Source organism: Lissotriton helveticus, chromosome 3_1 (assembly GCF_964261635.1).
Source record: "Lissotriton helveticus chromosome 3_1, aLisHel1.1, whole genome shotgun sequence".
Taxonomy (NCBI): domain Eukaryota; kingdom Metazoa; phylum Chordata; class Amphibia; order Caudata; family Salamandridae; genus Lissotriton; species Lissotriton helveticus.
Window position 1 is genome coordinate 587,505,464 of NC_136061.1, and position 24,260 is coordinate 587,529,723.

Here is a 24,260-nt window from a genome sequence, read left to right on the forward strand (position 1 = left end):
GGTTGTCAGAGGTCTGAGTTCTATTGCTTTGTTGCATAGTCCTTGTTGTTCTTCTGTAGGCGTTTCGAATGTGATGAGCCTCTTTGTTAGGACCTCTGTACTGGTAGCAAACCTTGGTGTTCTGCTACTTATTGGGAGTCCACTTGGCCTACTGTTTGTTATCGGCCACATGTTGTGGTTTTACCAGGTCGATGGATACAACTCGGTTCTCCTTTTTACCAGCAAGTGGCGGTAGTACAACTGATCTTGTCCCGTTGACAGACAAGACAGGAACTGCTTTTCTGTAAGAAGGCCCAAATTCCTTCTTTACCGCGATCTTCTCCCTGACTAGATCCCCGACTTTTGGAATCCAGACAGGTCTTGCTGGGACAGGTGGTGATTCTTCAGTGGTTGTTGGCTGTTGTTTCAACTGTATGTTGCTCAGGTCTTTTCTTGTTTTGTTTAAGTCCTGCAAAATAGCCAAACGGTCTTTGACATCAAAGCTTTTTTCTTTAACCACTGAAGTCTGACTATCAAGGTCAGAGATTATCATTCTAGTTCCAAATAATAATTCGTACGGACTGAATCCCTTCAGAGAATTTCTTGGCAAGTTATTTAGACTACGTTGGACACTTATTAGATGTTTGACCCACCCAGCTCCCGAACCTAATATCCTTTCCATTATAGATTGCTTTCTGCCTTGGTTTTTTCTTTACACCATCCAGTACCCTCAGGAAGGAAGTGAGAAGATTCCCGCTGGGCTGTGCTCATTAGGCCATGTTTCCCCCCCGGCCGGAGGGCTTGAGTGAAAACAATGGTCGAACGTAGCATGCTCTTAGCGTATATGCCATTTAGACTCGCAAATCTTTGTATAACAGTCCGGACGTCAGCCAAGTGCTGGTGATCTACATTATAAGTGGAAACTAGCCTGTATATGTTAATCGCAAGCCCTGCTTTTTACTGGTGATATTATCTGCCTTGATACGACGAGGTATTAAACTGTTTCTCTCCCCACTGCGATCTCTGTTGCAGTTTGGGCAGTTTTTTACAAACATGGTGTAATGCAGGCTCATGCCTGGCCACCAGTACCGTGATTGTAATTCTTCCAGAGAATCTTTCAGTTTGAGGTGTCTGAGACCCTCGCCCATGTGTGCGTCTGCGATTAACAAGCTTCTCCTGTCCTTGTTTGGAATCACTCTATCCCCCACTCCAGGGATTCGAGCAAAAGGGACGGAGTTCGCATTGATTATGTATGTATAATTGAGTGGATAGTTGATCGGTAACGCTGAGCAGTCGCCTTTTGATGACGTTTTCACCGCCAGCATTGTTTCACCGTCAATGTATTTTAATGTACGCTTTTTTCGATCTACGGGAGCCGGTTTAGTGGATGCCGCTGCGGCTGCTTCAGCCAATGAATTCCCTACAACGTGAACGCCATCACGCTGATGACTCAGTGAGTGTGTCACGTGAGTCTTTGGTAGTTCTTTTTTCAAAAGAGCTACTTATTCCCAGAGCAGTTTCTGCTTTATTGGTGCATCTGTGTCATCTTTGTAACCGTTCTGAATCCATGTCTGCAAATCCTTGTTATATGCTTTGACGCAGTAATATGAATCTGACACTATAAGTGTCGGGAATTCGCGATCCGCATTATCTAGCGCCATTTTCAAAGCTATTATTTCAGTTTGTAGTTCTGAATTAGTTTCTACTGAGTGTGATTTTGTTAATAGAGGTCTTAGTTTACCTCCCCGCCACACTTCTTTTGTAATCTCACATGTGGGGTTGTATGCTTGTTCTCCCCAAACGGAGGGTTGAGCATGTCCGTCTGTATAGATTACACAGGCGTAATGTCGTAGAGGCAGAATGTCGATTGGCAGAGGATACGTCTTTTCATATTTTAGATTTTTTAATTCTTCTAGTTCTTAGAAAATTGTCAACCATGCTATACTTGATAATTCATATCCTACGTACAAGACTGTCAGATGGGCAATTCTGGATTTTTTAAAGTTGAATTTGTAACCCTCTGCAGCGAACCCAAGTATTATGGTGTTCACTCTTTTCAAGTGAGTATCCAAGTCATCATCTGTTAAGTAAATGTCATCGACATAAGATAATGCTTCATCATCATATAGTTGTAGTAATTCTGTTACTCTCGCTGAGAATACTCCCGGGCTATTCTTGTACCCCTGGGCTAACCGACAGAATTGCTTTTGAGTGCCATTTACTGAGAATGCAGTTAAATATCTGCTCTCAGGTGCTATGTTTTGACAAAAGAATCCATTGGAGATGTCCAAGGTTGTTTTGTATTTTTTGCGCACTATGTTATTCATTAGTGCAGCACTGTGTGAGTTTTGTACTGCAAAGGTTTTGCAACATGTGTTAAGGTGTCGGTAATCCAAAACTAGACGATATGAATTGTCTGGTTTGGAGACCGGAAACAAAGGATTGTTCATTTGTGAGGTGCAAGTTTCAATCACCCCCTGGTATTCTAGCTGATCTAGTATTTCATTTACCTGTTTTTTAGCTTCTTGCTTAATTGGGTACTGCCTTTGTGCAGTAGGTTGTGATTTTAACTGGATTTTGTGAGGAGGGGAGTCCTCATCCCATCCTACATGATTTTTATATAAAGCAGGTGCTAAGGCCACTGCCCACTTTCTAGCAAGTGTATATTTTTTATGAATCGGGATTTGATTCGAGAAGGCAGGCATAATTACTTCTTCGCCATGAGGGCACTCCCTGACAAACTCTGGTGGCCAGTCTTTTTCAGCTAGAAGGATGTCATAACCCTTGGAGAGGTTATCCCAAAATAGTCCCCTTATTTTCCTAGTCTTATCTCCCTCTATACGTAATGTTATCTCGTATATCTTGTGGGGCTTGCTAACTCTGGTGTCTGCAGTTTCCACTTGAAGGTATTCATTCGTGTCCACTGTCTCCAGATGATTCATAAGGACTTTGCGAGCTATGCTCACTTCTGCTGCGCTGTCTAGCATTGTCTGAGCCCACTCTCCGTTTTTCAGTTGTGTCCTCAGTATTCTCGGCATTGTTAACTACCTTGATACTGGCTACCTTCTTTTTTGGAAATTGTAATTTCTTTTTTAGCTGAGCAGGTTCCTTGTCTTTGGACTTGGCGTGCTCTTCTCTTTTTTCTGATCGTCCTCTTCTTTCCGATTTCTGCGAGGAATTCTGAAAAGATTGAGAGGGACGTGTATCAATGTCTTGATATCTATCAGGTTTTTTAATATTATCCCTATTTCTAAGGTTATATCTTTTCCCAGAGGGGTCACTCTGGGGTGACCTGTGTCTCTGGTTCGAAGATTTCTCCCTTCGCCTAGGAGACCTTCCTCAGGACTGGAATTTCTTTTCTTTTGGATTGGATTGTTTGTTTCCATCCCAGTTCTTTTTTGGTGAATTATTATTAAAAAATATTTTTTCTGGACTTTCAGTCAGTTGCGGTTTTACTGGTATTCCACCTAAACTGTCTCTACCTAGTTCTTCATAGGATTTTTCTATGATTCTGGCAATTTCAGCTGGTTGGTCTGCTATATCTGTCTCTTTTAACCTCTGGCGGATCGCCACGTTTGCTGCTTCACCTTTTATATTGGCTAGTAATATAGCCGAGACCTGCTTGAAGTCTTTCAGTAATTTCATACCAAGAGTTAAAGCTGGTTCTGGACCGTATTCATCTTGAATTTGTTTTAGCACATCTGGTATTACCGAAATGGATGGAACACCGTGCGTTTTTGTGTAGATTGAAGCAAAGACTGTACCCCAAGTGTCACAGTCCTCTATGTGTGGTGCGATTCCCATTGGGAGACATATAGTCAGAATCCTGTGTTTTTCTATCGGGGTGGTGTCAGGAAACACCGCCTCTATTTGGGTGATTTTCTGTGCCAACCAGAATGGTATTTGTTCCCGTTTAGCCGGAACTTTACCTAGGCAGGATTGGATGTTCTGTGGTGTGATTTTATTTGTGTTCCCCTGGTGAGGGGTCAGCTGTGGAAGTTTAATCGCTGGCTGAATTGTTGAAGTCCGCATTACATACTGAACTAATTGTCTATGAATTTTTAGTAATTGTTTTAGCTGTATTAACAGCTCTCCAGTAGACATCCCTTCGATGTCTGGGTGTGGTGTGTATCCGGCTAAGACCGGCCACGTTGCTCCTGGTCTTCCTAAAGGACCGAGCCTGGTGATGTGATTATTATGTATTAGGGCGCCATCAAATAAGAGCAAATGCTCTTGGAATTTGAGTGGTACTTCCACCTCCTCGAAAGGAGTGTAAATGTCGGGTGGAACCTCTATTTTGTAATAGTGGAAGTACTTTGTTACAGCATTTGCTGCTGGAAAATGTATCCATGAATAGTATACCTCTGTCTGCCGATATTCGTGTGCCTCAATTACGAATATGACTGTGCCACCTCTAGGTGTCAGTCCATTTTCTATAAGTTTTAAGGTTATAGATCTCCTTTTGCTGACCGGAATGAGTATTATATCCGCGTCTGCATCCTTTAGTGCAGTATCTGCTGCTGCTATTTCAGCTGCTAATCTAACTGCCTCTCTTTCTTCATCACTTTCTGACATTTTACTGTCAGGATGGTTATTTTGTTTGTTTGCAGATCAGGTTTCTTATGGAACAGAGATTAGATGCACAATATTTTGGAACAGTGTATCCTTCAACGTTGACTGTACCAAGAACCATACATAGGAGTTCCCTCCTGTGCGGTTTTGGAGGATATTACCTTTCACCCACTCCAGACGTCTTTGGAGAATTTGGGAAAAGGGGTCTGAGTGAGAAAGCACGACTGAGTTACTCTAAATGTCTTACGTTAGTTTTATCGCCCTTTCCAAACGCGTTGGGCGCCATGTAGTGTAGTTCCTATTTTCCCAATAGGCTCTGCGCATTGGAATAGTACCTACAGCAGTAAAGGCCTAGGCCAGACGTTAACTAGGTCTACTACTGTCGATACTAGACTTAAGTTTTGGGTTTGCCAGCGTAGCTCAGAGTTCGCTAGAAACTTTCTCGAATGTTCAGGAAAGAATTAACTCCCCTGATTAGACAAGAAGGGATTTAGTTTCTGACAACCATAGAACATGACAACTTTGCTCTCCCCTAATCAAGAGTCAATCTCAAGAGTCGTGTGAGCACAAGGCAATTATTTTACTCAGTCAGTACGTGCATTCTTAGTCTCATCAGATTGTAGAGAAAAGGAAGAGACGGGCGTGTTCAATAAAAAGGTGTTATTTATTGATCAGTCTCTTTTCTCGTACAAGAGAAATGGATCGATATTATTGCAATACTTATAGTTAAGTAAAGTGCATACATTAAAAGCAATAGTATAAAATAATACTGTAAAAACATTGATATGGTTTCTGAGCCATATGATGTTTAAAATGATTAAAATATATTTACATACACATATACATTTGACTAAACGTACTCAACTGGTGTTTCTAAATACGCCTACCCCGTGTACCTGACCTAAGTCTAATGCGTGGGCGGGAATAGAAAGTTACAGTTTAAGTTAAGTTTGTTTTTGCCAAGTGAATGACTAAAGAATTCTCTGTGAGGGGTTATTCAGTTCTGTACCTGGAATTTAGGATGAATGAGGAATGGTATCTCTTTCTCTGCTCTCGATATTCCAGGCTGCCTGCGAGGGCTGCCCGAAAGCGCCGGTGCTGGGTCTCTCGGCTTGAGATAGCAGCGCGTCTCTCAGCGCGTCAGGAAGGCGGGGCTGCTGCCAGCGGGGTCTGCTTCTGCTCTTGGCTTCGGCAAGTATGTCTGCTCTGTCTCGTCACCACGCGTGTGTTTGCATAGGGCAAGATCGGCAATATTTATACCTTAAAGGTGCCGAGATTGACGTAAGGATGGACATAGATACGTCAATAAAGATGTCATACGACTTGCTCGTTAGCACATTCTTTTACTGAAGTTCTCTGTGAAATCAAAACAATGGCCGCACGGATTTTCCAGGTTGTCATAGGTTTGATTTGTTATGAGAACGTCGTATGCCTTATCAGGGGCTGGAGGAATGTCGCTTGTCTAATTAGATCTCAAGCGTTATGACCTAATCAGATAACACGTTCCTGTGCCGTAGTGTGACTGCGTCAGATAACGGTATCTGCATCATGGGGGCTGTTCTTGCCTCATGGGCTGACTGTTAGTTAACTTGATAGTTAGTTTAACCAGAATAGGGTCAGGAATAGGGGGATCGATTCAGAACCTATAGGAATACATGACAGGAACAGTCCAGCCCGAACTGCCAAGCCATGTCTTCCCTGGACCGGAAACAAGCATCCTGGGACCGGTTTCGGATTCATAATCCTCATCAGCCAGGCTATCTTGAATCCAGTGGCCAAGTGAACAAGGGACTCACGTCTGAGCATACCCTGCCACACTTAGGGCGAACAAAGCGATACAAAAGGGGATGATGGACGGAGCGTTTGAACAAATCAAACACTCACCCCCAGTCAACTGATCTGGGTTTAATCCATCACCATTCTTTAGTTCACTCAGCCACCCCAGTTCAGACATGGCTATATGCAAATCAGTCTGACCCTGTGCCTTATGGGAACAGTCCAGCCCGAACTGATCAGGCACAGCACCAGTGCTAGCTGCAAGACCCATCCCAGTGGCACCATCAACATCAGGTGCTGCTAGACCTGCGACACAGCGCACACCTACTGTGGGCAGCCAGCACAGCAGGCATGTCAGGGAGCCACAGCAGAGTACAGCATGCACCGGCAGGAGGGCGATGGCTGTGCGTGTGCCAGGGCTCAGTATTGAGCGCCGCATGCTGCGCGTGCACCAATTGCAGGCACGATGCCAAGGTGCCATACAACTGCAGCTCCACAACATAGGCAGAAATGTTGCCAATGTGTCTGATCGAATTGACCAGATGACAACTGCCATGGAGGCAAACACAGCGGCCATCATCAGCCAGCGCAACATTGCCCGCCGCCGCCACCGCCAGCTACTGACGCGCCTCACGGCCTACACGCGTTCCAACTACGTGATAGGAAATGCGACCTCCCAGCTGTCCCGTCGGTGTCTGGCAATGCAGCTGCAGATGGTACAATGCAGCGAGGACGTGGCACGTGTACTTGAGCATGTGACCACTGCTGTTCTGGCCTTACAACCAAATGGCCCAGCCAATGCTGGTTGGGATGACACAAGCGAGGGGACATCGAGTGTCAGCAGCCTGTCACAGGTGTCATACGCCGCAGCAGCAGGCCCAGTGTGGGATCGCGTGCCCTGCGGGAGGAGGAGCCTGAGAGGTGACTGGGTGCTGCGCGCCGGAGTCGCACATGACATTTCAATCCATGGGCAGGGACATGCTGTTGACATAAGCATGTCGTGTCTAAAACAGTGAGCAGTATGGCGCAGTACTCATCACATGTAAAGCATAACAGTTATTCCATATTATTGTGCTATCAACAATATTATTTATTCATGCATTGAACATCGGACTCCTGTCATTATTTCCATTGCCATGCATTTGTGAAGTATTGGGTGAGGGGAGTGGGTGCCCTAGAAACAGTTCATTGTGATGTGGTTGCGCCGTCTGTGTCCTTCAGCTGGATGTTCCCCGCGTGCATGACGCGCATGTGCAGGTGGCCGGTCGTCCCCTTCCGACTCACTGCCAGATATCTCTACAGGAATCCGGCGCTTGGTAGCAATGTTGTCTAGTATTGCACACACTGCCACAATGCGGCAGCAGACATCAGAACTGTAGTACATGGCCCCACCAGTCTTGTGGAGTATGCGGAATCTGCTCTTAAGTAGCCCAAATGTCCTCTCAATGCAGTTCCTTGTGCGTATGTGCGCTACATTGTAACGCCGTTGCTGTGGTGTAGCAGGGTTGAGGTATGGGGGGAGGAGGTATTCACGGAGAGCGTAGCCCCTGTCACCTGAATGAGAGGAGCAGAGGGTGAGTGCCTGTGCAGCGCAGCTAGTTCATCACAGTGTAACATTGTGGGGCAAGTGTACTTACCAAGTAGGTGTCCTTCACCAAAGTCTCCCCTGGCCAGTCGTGTGTGGAGGCCGCAGTGCCGGAATATGAAGGAGTCATGTGTGCTCCCCGGGTACTGTGCCACTATGTCCGTGATGTAATTCTTTGCGTTGCACAACATCTGGATGTTGAGGGAGTGGTAGGACTTGCGGTTGCGGTACATGTATTCGGTTTGTGCAGGTGGGCAGATGGGGACGTGGGTACAATCAATGCATCCTATCACCTGTGGAAATTGCGCTACATTGTAGAATTGATGCTTGGTCTCATACAAGTCCTGTTGGCTGGTGGGGAATTTTATGTGCTGGTGTAGCTGGGTCAGCATTGCATCTAGGAAACTCCTTAGGCAGCGGGACATGGTGGGCTGGGATATACCCCCAGCAGCGGCAACTTTCCACTGGAAGCTTCCGGAGGCTAGAAGGTGCAGGCTGCACAATACCTGCACATGTGTGGGCACGGCATTGGTCCGCCTTGTTGGGTGCTGCATCAGGGGGTCCAGGTCCTGGATTAGCTTGAAAATCATTGGCCCATTCAGGCGGTACTTGGCATATATTTGCTCTCTGGTTTGGCCCAGCAGGGTGACCCGCAGGCGGAATATCCTCTCCTGGATCCTGCGTCTGTTCCGTGCAGCTCGCTGTAGCCTTCGCCGCCTGACCACCATGTACAGTCCTGGCATTGTGAGAGTCCTAATGCTGCAGCTGCATCTCCTTAAGTGTGTTTGGTCAGGCCAGCACCTGTTGCTGATTGGGTAACGGTTTTTCAAACTTTTCTTTTTTTTCACTTTGATGGTTACCACCTGCTTTGGGTTGTCCTTAAATTGCGCCTCGCAAACAGCGTTTTATGGGTTTTTCGCATATTGCGATTATTCATGAATAGCGATTGCGATTGTATGGCTATTTCGCATACTTATTAGCAGGATCCGTGGTGTCTCACATTTCCTGACTCGCTATTGGGCTACAACCAGGATTCAGCTAACTATATTGCGAATTCACTATTATGTCTTAGCGAATTCGCACATTTTTTTCATGAAAACCTTTTTTTAGAATTGCGATCGCAATTGCTTTTTCGCAGCTATTGCGATAGCAATTTAGCTTGATGAATCAGGCTGCAAGTCTTACCACTCATCCTTAAATCTGCATCTTGAGATACGTGATGGTCGCTTTTGCTTGCTTAAGGAGACAGAAGATTTGCATGGACCTGCATCTAGCCAGGTGGCTTACCATGGCCAGCTGCCCTCATAAAACAGCGCATAACTTCTACAATTGTATTCTCCTTGTCAGCCATTCAAAATTAACCTGTGTAGGTACTGAAGTATGAAGCACCAACCTTAGATATTTGAGTAGGAAACACGCTTGCGAGCTACTGCTGACACCGGTTGGGGACCACAATAACCAGCATCCTTTGTTCTCCCAGGAGGGAGGAGCACACTGCAAATCACCAACTCCACGCTACATAAGAGCCCACGACTCGCCGCAGCGTGGGGCACGCTTGCGGGCTGATGCTGCTGACACTGGTTGGGGACCACAATAGTCAGCATCCTTTGCTCTCCCAAGAGGGAGGAGCACACTGCAAATCACCAACTCCGCTCTACATAAGCGCCCACAACTCCCGCAGGGCGGGACACTTGCGGGCCAAGGGCAGGCCCGTCCTTGCCCATTGTTGCCCGGAAGAAGCTGGGCTTGGCCACCCCCTAACATCTGCAGCACATGGACTCGGACTGTGAGCCATAAGCTACAGGTAAACATTTCTATTGTTTTCCTCCTACAAATTGTGCCACACATGGGTAGTATTCTACCTTGTTCCTTTTTAGGTCCGGCTTCATTGTTATATTGCTTGTCTCCCAGTGTACCTACCATCTCTAATCGTGCTCTAATTGTGCTCCCTAATTGCGCCTTGCGGTGCTGTCCCTTCGTGTTATCCACAATGAGTAAACGCAAGGGAGTTGTGGGCACTCTGGATGCTTTTATCATCAGGGCCGAATCAATGCTTAGCCCCGAGATCAAACTGACAGAGTGGCGATTATCTTTAGAACCTCTATCCCTGCAGGGGCACTCTTCCATAAGTTCTATCATCCCGGGCGATGCTCCCACAACTTGCTCGCCCTCCACTGCGCATGGCCAGCTGCAGCCCTCCAACGCAACTGACTTGGAAGGACCCTCCACGGACACTCTAAATGGACCCAGTATCGGCACCAGTTTGCGGACCCACAATCCGTACACCGAGAAATCCGAGGATAAGCTTCGAGAGCCATCAGGGATGTGGAGGGGGCGGGCACCCAAAAACCTAAACAACAGAAGCGGCCTCTGCGAAATAACTTTAAGGTGCCTCAAACCTGCACCATCAGTACACAAACTGACGCTGCTCCACCTGTATCCATATGTAGTGCTCTTGGGCATACTGCGCCGGATATTGCTGGGGGAATGGCTCTGGACACTGCTTTTGCACAATTGAAAGAACTGATTGGTAACAGTTTTGTTTTACTACGGGGTCGTCTAGATCATTTGGATACTGCAATAAGTAAAATGATTAGCCTAAATGGGCCGGGACAGACTGCTGCTACCACAGGGGAGGGTCTGGGTATAGAAGCACCTTAAACTTTAGCCACAGCCCCTTAAAAAAAGTGTTGGCTAGGGTAACAGCCATTGAGGATGTGTTAAGAAAAGGTAATTGAGTATGTGCTACCAACCCCTGCACAACCCCTCAGTACGTGTATTGGATGATGGTTTTGTGGCAACTTCTTCCAAGGCTAATCCCCGCACTCTTCAGATAAAGTTTCCTTAGGGCCCAAGAGTACTACAGGCTTAAGAAATAACCACCCTCTAGCCCATATTAAGTCTAGTGAAACTCAATTGCCATCTATTCTGCATTCAATTCCCATGGACAGGGAGGAGGTGATGCTGAATCTGCCCCCCGAAGCCACCCCACACACCATAATTCTAGCCAATGTACAGCTTCCTAATCCCTAGGCAAATGAAACATGGGAGGCACTGAGAAACAAGGCGCTCTGCTGGCTCGGGACTATAACCAGGTTAACAGAGGCCCTGTTCGGTGAGTTTAAAATGGCAAGAAGAGGAGGCTGGGTGGGAAGAAGGGAAAAAACACTCCCCGGTGATTGTATCGGTCTCACTTTTAGATCTCCGAGAATAGTACCCGAGATCCTATGCAGACTCGGTAGTGATCATGTGTCACAAAGAGGAATAAATGTATTGCCTCTAGGTTACTTTTACCCCCCAAGGAACCATCTTCACCAGCCCTTACAGCAGAGACCTATAACCCTCAATACTCACCACCAGTTTAGCTTACCCTTACAAAATAGATTCAACATACTCCCATGCTTCGAAGACATAGATTGACTTATTCCCACAACTAGTCATGCAGAACAAAGCAGGACCATAGAAAATAACCCCTCTAGCCTAAAATTGGTATCCTTAGATCTAGAGGAGCCCACTTATGATGACCAAAGCAATATTGGAGTTTTAATTGATAATTCTATCCATCGAAGCCAGGGGCCACCTGCCGATGTCCAGCCAGACAGCATTGTGGTTGACGATAATATTGCACCTGGTAACAACAAGCAGGGATCTTATTCGACAATGATAAATACTCACCATTCACATCAAATAATACTGATCACCACTCTAACGTTATCAATGCTGCCTGTGCTTCTACTAAGCACGTTACTGAGGGCGAGCCTAGGTCTAGCCTAATGAACATACTTTTTTGGAACGTGGCAGTTTTAACTACTAAAATGTCTAACCATGATTGGTTTAATTTAATTTATGATTTCGATATTTTATGCTTTCAGGAAACCTGGGTAGAGGATATTCAACATATTAACGGGTTAAAAAAATGTTTGTCCCGGCTGTTTCCTCCAGTCACTGTAGGAAAAAGGGTGGCCTATGTACTTTTATATCCCACAGGCTGAATGCAAGAAGGGTGGCCCTTGTGGAATCTAGTACCTATTATCAGGTTTTAATAATGCATACTGGTAAATCCCATTGCACCATTCTCTTAAACCTTTACAATAATATTACTGTATGCAAACGAGGGAAGTCTTAAGGCAACTACAGGGAGATTTGGATACTATCTATGGTAACACAACCAAAGACGTTTGCATAATTTGGGGAGGGGACTTCAACATGTGCCTTTGTACTCATGCAGAAGGTGGCTATTGTGGTTTATTACCTGATGAAGAGATAGATATCTCTCATTTTTCACATTCCCCCTTGGGAAAACGTTAAACCTGATTAAAGATACCTTGGACCTGGGTTTTGCCAATGACCTTTGTTAACCACCCATACCATTAAGTAGTACTTTTAACGGTGGTGGGACATGCTCAATCATAGATTTTCTTTTAATATCAAATAGATATGCCGATAGAACATATCATTTTAAAACCCATACAGTCGCCTTCAGTGACCACTTTCCTATAAGCATTACCTTAGATCTGCCGACCAAAGCATTATCCACTAGACATATGGCCACCGAGCCTTCACAAGACATTGCCATTAATAGATCCAATGAATACACGATTAGATGGGCGGGAGTAGATACCTTACAATTAACTAAGTCACTTTTAACTAACTGTAAAACAGACTTCTTGGTTTGCCATGACGAGAAGGCCACGGATCCCAATATTCTTAACTCCTTCTGCAAAATAATTTAATAACAGAATGCAAAAGATTTTCTAATAGTAAGACAGGCTGTTTTGATTCTCAGTGTAGCAAATCGCATGCAGCCCTGAAATCTGCTCTACACAAGGAGAGGAGAGACCAGAAAGCAATAAAAAGGGACAGGGCGGCATATAAAACGTCCCTCAAACAACGAAAAGAGGCTATTAGATATGAACTGTGGCAGGCCCTTAAGCTAGCACCTACCTCCCAATCTGCATCGATTTTAATGTGGATGAGGTGATCCTGGCCATCAATACAAGCATAGGTGGAAAAGCTCCAGGACCAGAAAGCATACCAGTGGATTGATATAAATCCTGCCCCTTGCTCTGGGGCCCACTTCTAACTTTGGTCTTAAGGGCCTGCTCTACACAAGGTTTCACTCTGACTTGGACGGAGTTCATTCTTGTCCCTATTTGTAAGAAAGGCGACCACAACGACCCAGCCTGTTATAGACCAATATCGCTGCTGGATTTCCTTGTGAAAGTGGCCGGGCTGATTGTTTTAAATAGACTGCAGTAGTTGGCGAAGGACACAGGTGTCATGTCAGAACTTCAGTACGGATTCTGTCAAGGTTTAGGTACTGTGGAACAGAGTTTGAACCTGAGCCTCGTACTAGGAAAATATATTCAGGCAAAAAAAGGGAGCCTTTTTATGTGTTTCGTTGACCTGAGCTCGGCGTTTGACTGTGTCAATCACCAGAAGCTGTGGCGCATCTTAGAGGACATGGGGGTGGAAACACAACTAATTAATTTTTTAAAACAGTCTTACTTAGATGCCCGGGCCAACTATGGTAGAACTGGTGAACTTAGTCGCAGCTTCCATGTCAGGAAGGGGGTCAGGCAGGGGTGTGTCTTAGCCCCACTCCTATTTAACCTCTACACAAATAGTCTGGGCGACACTATCGAGGGAATTCCAAGATCTACCTAACTTAGGAAAAAGGACAATTGGTGCACTATTATACTCCAACGACACAGTCTTATTAGCCCGCACTCCAATCGGCTTGCAGAAAATCGTGTTGAGCTTTGCATCCTATATGTCAAGCCTAGAACCTAATGTTAATATTACCCAAACCTTCATCCTGAAATGTAGCAAGCCTTGCGTCAAGTGTCATGACATTTTTATAAACAACAAAAAACTTGAATTTGCTAACCAATTCTCATACTTGGGAATTGTCTTCGATAGAAGAGGTTCTAGGGCAAAAGCCATCAATTGTAGAACATTTCTTTGCCAGGAAGTTAGGAAAGCATTCTCTTAATGACCTGTTGATAATATACAAAGCCAAATGTACTTCAGTTGCTCTGTATGGAGCTGGTATTTTGGGTTATGCAAATGTAGAGTCTCTCCAGCAAGTTGACAACAGGTTTCTCAGATATCTTCTAGCTGTCCTGAATAGCTCGGCCACATATATTTGTCATGTCGAACTTGGACTGTCATACCTGACCGACCTAATTAAAATCCAGCCGATTATATTATGGCACAAGGTTTGGACAGGCGTTACCACTGGTCTCAATCGGGACGTGATAAAAGACTGTTTAAACTTGCAACTGGTACAATGTATGCCTTGGTTCGCATATGTTAAAAACGTTATGCTTGACTTAGTGTGTTTGAGTATTTTGTTTACCCTGATAGCCTGTCTCTCATTGCGAGGAAGGAATTAAAGGTATTATGTATCAAACACTTGGAGACGATTAGATTGTCCTCTAATATTATGAAAACATCAGTCAGAGCTAATCAAATGCTCTTGACTCAAACAGGGATACAAACATATATACTATTCACCACAAGAAATTATGACAGGTTGTTATTGACGCGCCTACGCCTAGGCAATTTCCTTAACTTCATTACATTCCCTCAGATGAATGATTGGTCACGCTCTGTTTGCCCATGCCCTGCGATGGAATATCTGCACAGTCAACAATCCACATTATATTATTCTGCAAGTTTTATATACTAATCAGGAAAATATGGATTCTGCCTTATCTGAAAATGCAAGGACTGAGACAATGTTGACCTGCTTTCATCAAGCTACAATTCCTAGATGACATTTTTACTGAACACATTGTAAAATATCTGAAAGGGGTGGTCAGAACTAGGAAAACTATGCAAGGTCCTTCCTTCGATTAAATAATTATGGTTTATTTATGTAATGGCTGTGCACTGAAACTAGGTTACCGTTCTTCTCTTTGTCATTTTTAACATATACCAGTCATTTTTAACAGATGCTATTTTGAATATATACTTGTCAAATTGCAATTATATGAATTGACATATTCTCGCTATTGTAATACATTGTGCTTTTATGATTTGACATTTTAAATCGAATAAAGCATATCTTGACTTGAGTAGAAAAGCGTTTCCTTAGAGGATAGAGTGTAACCACAATAGCAGAAATGTTTCTTTTAATAACAAAAAAAGAGACAGCGGCCAGTGTTCAACAAATATAATTAATCCGAGGTTTCATAGCATCATTCATTTTCATTGTTCTGAATACCAGGCTGAATATGAGGCAGCTGCTGCCATGTATGGAGGATCAGGAAGATACACCTGTCATTACCCAGTCAGCACTAGAATCCCTACCATAGTGATCTCTATGGACCTATGGAGTTATAGGACTGGCAAACCGCCAAGAGCACCCACTGATTGATGGTGGAAGTAGACACCTTTTTCCCTTGAGACACAGCACTTAAATAGGGCAGGAGACAGACGAAAACCCAGGTTACGCTGGAGGTAAACCTGAAGGGCTCGGAAAACATCCAATGTAGAAGGCACAAGAGCATCCCTATCCCCAGGAAAATCATGAAGAACCGCCTCTTGCTGCAAATGAAACTTGGAGGAGACCTTAGGGAGAAAAGCTGGGTGACACACAGTCGGAGAAATGCAAAATAAAGCAACAAACACTCAAAGCATCGCAGCTCCGGCGCAGAGGAACAAAACCTAGCACTCCAACAGCATGTCCATTGGACAGGAAAAAGTACAGGCATGGCAGTGGGTGGGAGGGGTTTATGTAATAAACATAAAAAACTACAAGCATTGAGATAGCCTGTTGGGAGGCAGGATTGCCTCACATGTGTGAGGACTGGAACGAGGAGGACATGTGTGGGGTTAATGGCGATTCAGACCTTCCACAGATGTCTGTGAGGCCTCACAAGAGGCTACGACTTTGAGCAAACCTGTTTTCCAGACGGCAGGGCAGATTTACTACCTCAACCTTTCACCATTGAACTTAGCAAGTTATCTCCGAAATACCTGCTATTCTGTCTCTTGAATTCATGTAAACACTAAATTAACATTTTGGGGGAAGCTAAAAGACCATCCACCAGAAAAGCCTATGCTTTAAGTGGAAATACACCTGCATTTGGTGTACAGCCAACTGCTGTCACGAAAAGGCAATATCTCTATCTATATCTCTATCTAGCTCTAGTTCAAGCATGCAGATTCTTCTCTTCTATTAAGTTACTACTGTCCTTGCCAGATCTCCTCTAATAAAGAATTCCTGTCATGAAGGATTTTTAGAAGGATTTTAGAAGTTATTTTTTAGTTGTTAACAATAGCACCCGTGGTATACTTCAGTAAGCAGTGTGAATGGCTAGAAAGGTGATGTTAGTGGCACCATTGGAGCACGAATATGGGATTCAGAAATATTTGACACTGACATAGGTGCCTTATTTAAAATCAAAAGCAGAATGAATGAGTGATGCATTGTGATAACACTGTCTATTGGGGCACATACACAGCCAGGGCCTATGTATGCAAAAGAACTTGCCTTCTTTCTAAAATATAAACTGTTAGCACATTCTGTCGTCTATTTGAACTGAGTGAGGCCTCCTGTTCATTCTGAGTCTTCATTTTACTGCAATATCATGAAAACTGTCAATTGAGTAAGAACTCTAGAAAATATTCGCTGGCAAGAGAACATAGGAGTTTCAGTTGCATACTCTTTGGGAGCTAGGTGGCATTGTTGACTGGAATATTCTGTTAAGAGTATATAACGTGGCTCACCATCCCTTTTCCAACTTTTCTTCCTTTTGGGTTAATTGTGCAAATGAAGGATCTTACAAAGTGCAATGAGGAGGAAAGATCTCTCAGTTCTGAGGCATTTGCCAAAGTTTCACTCTCCAACCTGCGTAGATCAGCTGTTCCAGACCTTGCATCAGATCTAGGGATGAACATATTCAAGAAGGTAAGCGGTCACACAGAATTTATATCTGTCTTCAGCACAAGCTGTTAAAAACTCTTTTCTAGTAAACGTTGTACATGGTTTATGTGCTAATGATTATTAGTTTTGGTCTTGAAAGACAAGAAATGTTGTGCCCTTGGAACTAAGCTGCTGTAGTGTTCCTTGTGTTGAGGAAAATATCAATTAGCTATAATCGTATGACGAGTAGATAAAAATAGGTATAAATCAAATACTTTACTGGTGATCCAGCGGGACACCAACCTGCGAACAATTATCACTAAAATAAACACATTTGGGCCCATAAACTACTCTCACTTGCAATGTCTGGTCGATGAAACCTCGCTGGAGATCAATTTTAGGGCTTTTCTATATATCCGATCTGCCTACAAATTTTAGCCTATTTAATTATGAAGCCCCTTCTTACACATGGATCTATTTTAGTTGATTAGTATTGATAATTTATAAAAGAACAATTTACCTAATTTATTCATTTAAATTACCACAGACTCAGTTTAGATTTAAAGTTTTATCCGAATTTTTCAATTGAAACAAAATACAAATTACAATGTTAACTCCATCATTCTGAAGAGATGATTTGTTACCTAAATTAAAGTATACATTTCTAATGACAAGTACCTCAGGAAAGAGAGGATAGAGAGAAAAGGCACATTGACAAAATACACAGATTATATTTACCTAGGAATGGTGCAAGATCAGACCCCTCTGGCCAAGAGTTTGGGCCCCTCGAAAAAAGTTCAGGTGACAGATTCAGGACAGGATTAGGACAGGACAGGTAACCTCTTTTGAATTTAACACCAGCATCAAACCACTCTTTGATGCTAGTGTCCTCCTCGATTCTTCTGCAAAATCACCTTCCTAGTTCTATTGCCTCCTCGATTCTTCCGCAAAGCTCCTTCCTAGTTCTATTTGTTTACAATTTCTAAGTCTGCTTTCAGGTATTTTGATCAGCATTCGGACATCATCTCTATCTCTCAGCATTCTGGCAGCGATCAGGCTCACTCAACTAACCAACTACCCCAATTATACCTTTTGATGGCATGTTCCACCCCCAAATGTTTCAACCTTGTGTAAACTGCTAATTCTGATTGGACATGCCAAGGGGATAATCATCACACCATGCTAAGTTTAATACTTTTTTCTTAAGAGCATTGTCTTATGTTCCCGCCCATTGATTTGTTTCTCCCAAGTTTTATTTCCCACCTGTTTTCATAATGACTTTATAACATTGTATAACATTTATATATTTGTCCATTGAGTCTTCAGGATGTTCCGTAGTCTCTCAGGATATGGGAAAGCGTTGTCCTTGATCGGGTTTCAAGACTTGAGATCAGAACTCCGGAGTTGTTTACAATGCGCCTGTGTACACGGCTCACGTGGTTATTGGCCTCATCTCTCTTTTAGCCCCATTTACAAACTATCAGAGAAGTCAAAAAGACAATATTTTAGATTCAAATAAAATGGTTTCACTGTATACCACTTATCTCTACTGTAATCCCATTTAATGAAAATAATTATTTGTGCATTAGCACTTAGTACAAACACGGTTTAATTTTGAGCACATATGTTGCTTAGCATATGAGTTCTGAAGCAGCCATATTTGGTGTTACTGCGCCGAAGCAAAGCTTTCCCTCCAAGCGTTACGACATCATGCAGCTGGCGCATGCGCAGTCCATTTCCTGCATTTTAGCGGCCATTTCAATTGCACACAGGTTACTTGTTAGTAGACACATAGGCAAGCTTCCCCCTCTTCTAATATGTATAAGAATATCGTATGCAATTAGTATTACAAACAATTTTTTAAAATGTATTATTATTTTTATATGAGAGGATTTATCCATCGAGTTACTTACGTGCAAATCCTTGCTTCATCAATCCCCTCTCTAATGGCATTTATGCCATCAAAATCTACCCATACCCAAACCAAATGCCATCTTTATCATATTTCCAGTCTTTTCTCTAATTTGTTTAAGAGAGGAGAAAACATGTGTATCTTCAGAAGAAGTAATGAAGAAATATATTTCTTTCTTGAAAGGGAAAATACATCCAAAGGAAACTGATTGGATAAAAAATAGATAGAACAACACTAGAAATAAATGAGACTGTCCATGCATACTATGAGCGTCTATTGCAGGTGTTTAAGCAATACAGTGGATTTGAAAATATTGGTGATAATGTATGGGACTTTTTGCATGTCGATTTGTATCTGGATTAAGACCAGAGATTTGTCAGACGATTCAAACACACATGCTGTGCTGGCAAATGAAACCCATAGATGAAGTCTTGAAGTACGCAAAATATTGTGGAGACGAAATAAACTTGAATGTTGGCCCCCTGAGCTAGGTGAGGCATTCACTCCTAAATCCACTATAAAAAGCCTTGGTCTTCATATCGATGCTGACCTTTCTACATGTTATGGAAACTTGTATAGCGCATGGCTACCCCAGCAATGGGGCGTCCCAGCACTGCGGACATGTCAGAGGCTAGTGAGTCGGAGGATATACTAGATGGACGCAAACAGCCAAGTTTTTATCAGTTTTCAGGATTGCAGGTGATTTGAAGTGGCCCGGGCTTTTGGGGGGATGGAGTTCCAAAGCTTGGGGGCCAAATACCTGAAGGAGCGACCGCCGGCTCTACTCCTCCGAATCCTGACAGTGCAAGCTAGAAAGAGGTCCGCTGAGCGCAGTGCGCGCGTGGGGGTATAAAAGGAACAAAGTCCTGCAGGGTTTGTGGGCCAGCGCTATGCAAGATTTTATGGGTCAGGCAGAGGGTCTTAAAATTAATACGTTGCTGTATCGGCAGCCAGTGCAGTCGTCGAAGTTGTAAAGACCGGGTCCAGGAGGTGGCCTGCCTGATGCGAGGGCCCCACGATCAGCTGATGCAGCTGGCATGCCTCCAGATCGCCAAGAAACTTCAATATACACTCAACATGCACTCAAATTGGTCAGTGACATCGGCGTGTTTTGCCCAACTGCGCAAATTGTGCAAAATCAGACGTTTCTTCAGCAAGGAAGCCATTACCCAAATTGCCATCACCCTCATCCTCTCTAAAATCGATTATGGAAATGTCCTATACATTGGACTTCCACAATTCCAGAGACATCGCTTGCAGATGATTCAGAATCAGGCGGCCAGAATCATCTTTCTTAAGGATAGGCGTTGCCACATCACCCCTCTGCTCAGAGATCTTCATTGGCTCCCAGTAGAACAACGAGCCTTGTTTGAGGCAGGTTGCACACTCTTTAAAGCCACCCAAAATACTGGTCCAAGTTTTATTGTATCTTTGATCAATAAATATCTACCAAAGCGCACTCTGAGATCCTCACACCAGAACCTTCTGACGGTACCTAGAATCCGGCGCAAACGTATCGGCGGGACCAGGTTCTCCTTCCTGGGTCCCAAGATCTGGAACTCCTTTCCTGCCTTTCTCAGGCGTGAAGAAGATTACCTGTGGTTAAGGAAGCTGTTGAAAACTTGGCTCTTCACTATGGCTATAACTAGCTGTCTCTGGCATGACATTGCATTTATCCACTTACTTCTATAGTGCCAAGGAACCTGTCGGTGTATGTCGCGCTCTATAAATCCCCATGTAACATAACATAACATTACTTGAGCTACAACTCCTTAACCAAAATTAGCAAACCAATGCCCTATTGAAGTTAAACTATTCGTTAGTCGTACACTGTGATTTTAATTCTTCTTCCAAATTAGTAATATGCTTAATGTATTTCCCAATTTGTATACTTTTATCAATTATGTAAGTGCAACAATGTTGCGCTTTCAGCATTTTACAGACTCCACCCTCTTTTGCTAATAATATATCAAGGGCAAGTCGATTCTGCAAAACCATAGATCTTATCGCAACCATTTCAGTATTGATCATTAAAAACCCTCAAGCAGTGTCAGTCGATAAGCGATCAACTACTGTGGATAATTTGCAAATTCTTTGAGAATTCAGAATTACTCCCACTGATGGTATCAGTGCTCTGAATATATCTCCTAGAATTTCTACAAAACTAGCTATTTTACTAAGTATTAGTTCATTATTGTGTTCATTGCTTCCAGTGATTCTTTTTATATGGTAAACTTTAGGAAATACTATTCCAAAATAGCAACTCCCATACCATTTTTCAGGTAGCTTAAAATAAGCTTTGTTCCCACATATATAATAGATTCCAGGAAATACTGGATCAGTCCCTCCTTTTAGTCCCCATCCTCCAATAATCAAAAAATGGTGTTCACATTCACTGGAACCAATCAATACATTGTTATAGTCAGTTTTCAACCTGTGGAGACAAATCTTCCTTTTCTTTTAGAAATCTAGTGCCATTGCAGCCTGAACCTAGCCAGGTGTATAAAATGTTCCTTTCTCCGCCCATGATGGGATTTTGGGTTTCTTTTCATTGGCCTTCTTCTGGAAATCTTGTATCCTTTCTTCTACTAAATTCCAAAATATATTTTGTTCTGCTTTTAGTGAACATGTTCAATTATGGGTATGAGCTTCTGCTATGTCTATTGCGTTTTGTGCTAAGAAAAATTCTCCCATAAATTGTGCGGCTAAACTAGTGAGCACTGGATTCATACTCTTTCTAACAGGAACTTCAGAAAATATCACATCTAAATTTGAATAATAATACTGCAATTTTCCTTTTTTGTAGACCAGACTTGTCAGTAAACTACATAATATTCCATAGATTAACCGTAGATGGTGATATGTGACTCCCTCTGCTACTGAAGCTGGTAATTTCATACATACATAACAATCACTAACCTCCATAGTATCTACATACTCAAATAATAATTTTGTAAAAACATTTAGATCTGTGTTATTATCTGTTACTGTGAGTTGTGTTTGTAACTCATCTGTTGCTTCTAGTTCTGCTCCATTTTATATTAGCTAGTCTTCCATCTGTAACTGTATTATTTTTCTTTTCTATACTCATCAAATATGGTATCGCTATTGTTAATCATAACCATACAATTGTTAATCCTAACCATACTATAACCACTATTAGAATACTACATATTCATATTCTACAACATTTCTGTGAACAATTTCGTTTTGGTCTTTCAGCAACTCTGTTTTTAGCCATTTTTAAGAAGACCTCTCTTCTTTTTTTCAGAAAATTTCAAATTTTATCAATTCGTTTTCAAGGAGGTCTCACCTCTTCTTCGTTAATTTGATCTGCAATTATTTCTTCATCACTTTCTTCATTTAAATCTAGATTTTCAAGATCTTCGAGAATAATGTAAGTCCATTCAGGTCCTTTGAACTTATTGTTCAATATTATTAACCTCTGACTTCTTCGCTTTTGTTTCTCGTTATTCTGTCCTGATTGACTAGTGACTTCATTCACTTAATCAGGTTCTTCATCAATGGTCTTTAGGCGATACCTCCATCTTTTGACATATTTCGGACTCTTTTAAGTTGCACTGTATTTTCACTTTACTTCCTCACTTTCAAGTATTCTTTCATTTGTATTTGGTTGTGGCACAACTTGATTTTCTTTGTCGTCTGAATCCCTCTCTAGTTGACCGAATTCAGGACTTTTTGAAGTACTACTCTTCACCTGAACATGTTCTGCGTTATCTAACTGACCCTGTGCAGAATCCTCTCTAACCTGCTCTTCTCCCAGTTCTTGTTTCCCTATTCTTATTTTGTTTTGTTCATGTTTTTCCTCTTCAGATTGGTGTAAATATTTGCTCAACTCAGTCTGTGTGTATTTTTCCATCCCTATCTGTTCCTGCTCAGAATCTTCAACAATCTCGAATGCTGTTCCCTTAACCTTATCTACTGTATTAGTCTGGTCCTCACTAACTTCTAGTTTCTCGGCCTTTGTTCTGCTCCTTGTTCTTATATCTGTATCAGGTAAGTCGATTGCTGGTACCCAATCCTCCTGACTAGTGCTTGGTTGTTCTTGATCAGCTACTTCAGAGTTTGTTATTCTAGGCTCTTCAGCTGCACAACCTTCTGCACCTTCAATTTCAATTTCTTGTTATTGAATTCCCTCATCAGGAGAAGGTACTTTCTTTGTATGGCTGGCATGTACCCAGTTCGGTAATCCTGCACATTTCACTGCTGTTGTTGTAACCAGTATGACTTGTTTTGGAGTACTCCGCCTGGGTGCTAGACACGTCACTCTGGTGTGATTCTTCACTACCACAGAGTCACCTGGATTTAGATCATGTGCTTGATCCGGCTGCCTGGCCTCTGCATCTTCTCCAACCTATTGAGAGACAGAACGCACAGCCAATCTTTTACAATAGTCCAATACCACATCATCAGTTATGCTTAACAATCTTTGTCACCCCCGCGCCGCACGGCCACCAGCTGCTGTGTGTGCCCCCTGCCTGCCCTCTGCCTCGCTGCTGCCTCGTTTGCCGGCTGCCGCCGCTGCGAGTGTCTTTTGCCTTGTTTTGACGGTATATTGTGCTTGCTTAGTTTAACCTTCTTTTTCCCCTGTTTTACGCTTATTTTGTGCCTTATTTTGTGCCTGTTTTATTGTATTCTCCGTGTGCTCTCCTTCCTTGTTGTCCGCCTACCTCGTCGCCCCCCGCCCTCCCTTCCCGCCACCGCCGCTTGTCCCCGCCCCTTTTGTCTTCTGTAACCCTCCCCGCTCCCGCCTCCCAGCTGCCCCGCCCACCCGCGCACTTCGCCTTAAATGGCGACCGTGCGAACGCGCAGCGTTGACGCGCAGCGGGCGCGCCGATTGTGCGCCGAAGGTAAGCCCGTCTGCGCCCGTCCGCGCCTGGACCGCGCCCAGGGCCAGGACCCCTGGACCTCGACCTCGAAGACCCCGACCTACCCGCCTGACGTACTCTGCCGCCACCCTCCTCGCTCTCAACACCGGCCGACTCTCAGAATGCCACCAAGCCACTCCAAGACGCACCCACGGACCCTTCAGCTGCCACGCCTGCAAGTTCACCTGCATCCGGACCTGCCGCGCACCAGCACCCGCCAAGCCGAACACCAGCAGCACCCACCTCAAGTGCATCCTGCTCAACACCCGCTCCGTCCACAGACACGCCATCGAACTCTGGAACCTCCTCGACACCACAGCTCCAGACGTTGCCTTCCTCACGGAGACCTGGATGAACGCCTCTTCAGCTCCCGACATCGCCATCGCCATCCCAGAGGGCTACAAGATCGTCCGGAGGGACCGAAACGCCAACCAGATGGGAGGAGGCATCGCCATCATCCACAGGAGCACCATCCGTCTCACGACCAGCACCGACAACACCCTGACCAGCGCCGAACACCTGCATTTCCAGATCCACACCAACCCGAACACCACCCTCAGAGGCACCCTGATCTACCGACCCCCTGGACCACGCACGCAATTCAGCGAGGACATCGCCGACTTTATCAGCCCGCATGCCCTCCCCTCCGCCGACTACATCCTCCTGGGAGAC

General features: G+C 43.9%; 1 protein-coding gene across 1 annotated transcript in view; it reads left to right on the plus strand.

Annotated features, from left to right (window-relative positions):
• Positions 1 to 24,260, plus strand: part of UNC80 (unc-80 subunit of NALCN channel complex) — a 2,761,828-nt gene that overhangs the window by 487,108 nt on the left and 2,250,460 nt on the right. Inside the window, exon 9 of the mRNA XM_078680564.1 lies at positions 16,701 to 16,832. Coding sequence (XP_078536690.1) covers positions 16,701 to 16,832 — 132 coding nt within the window. The remainder of the gene's footprint in view (positions 1 to 16,700; positions 16,833 to 24,260) is intronic.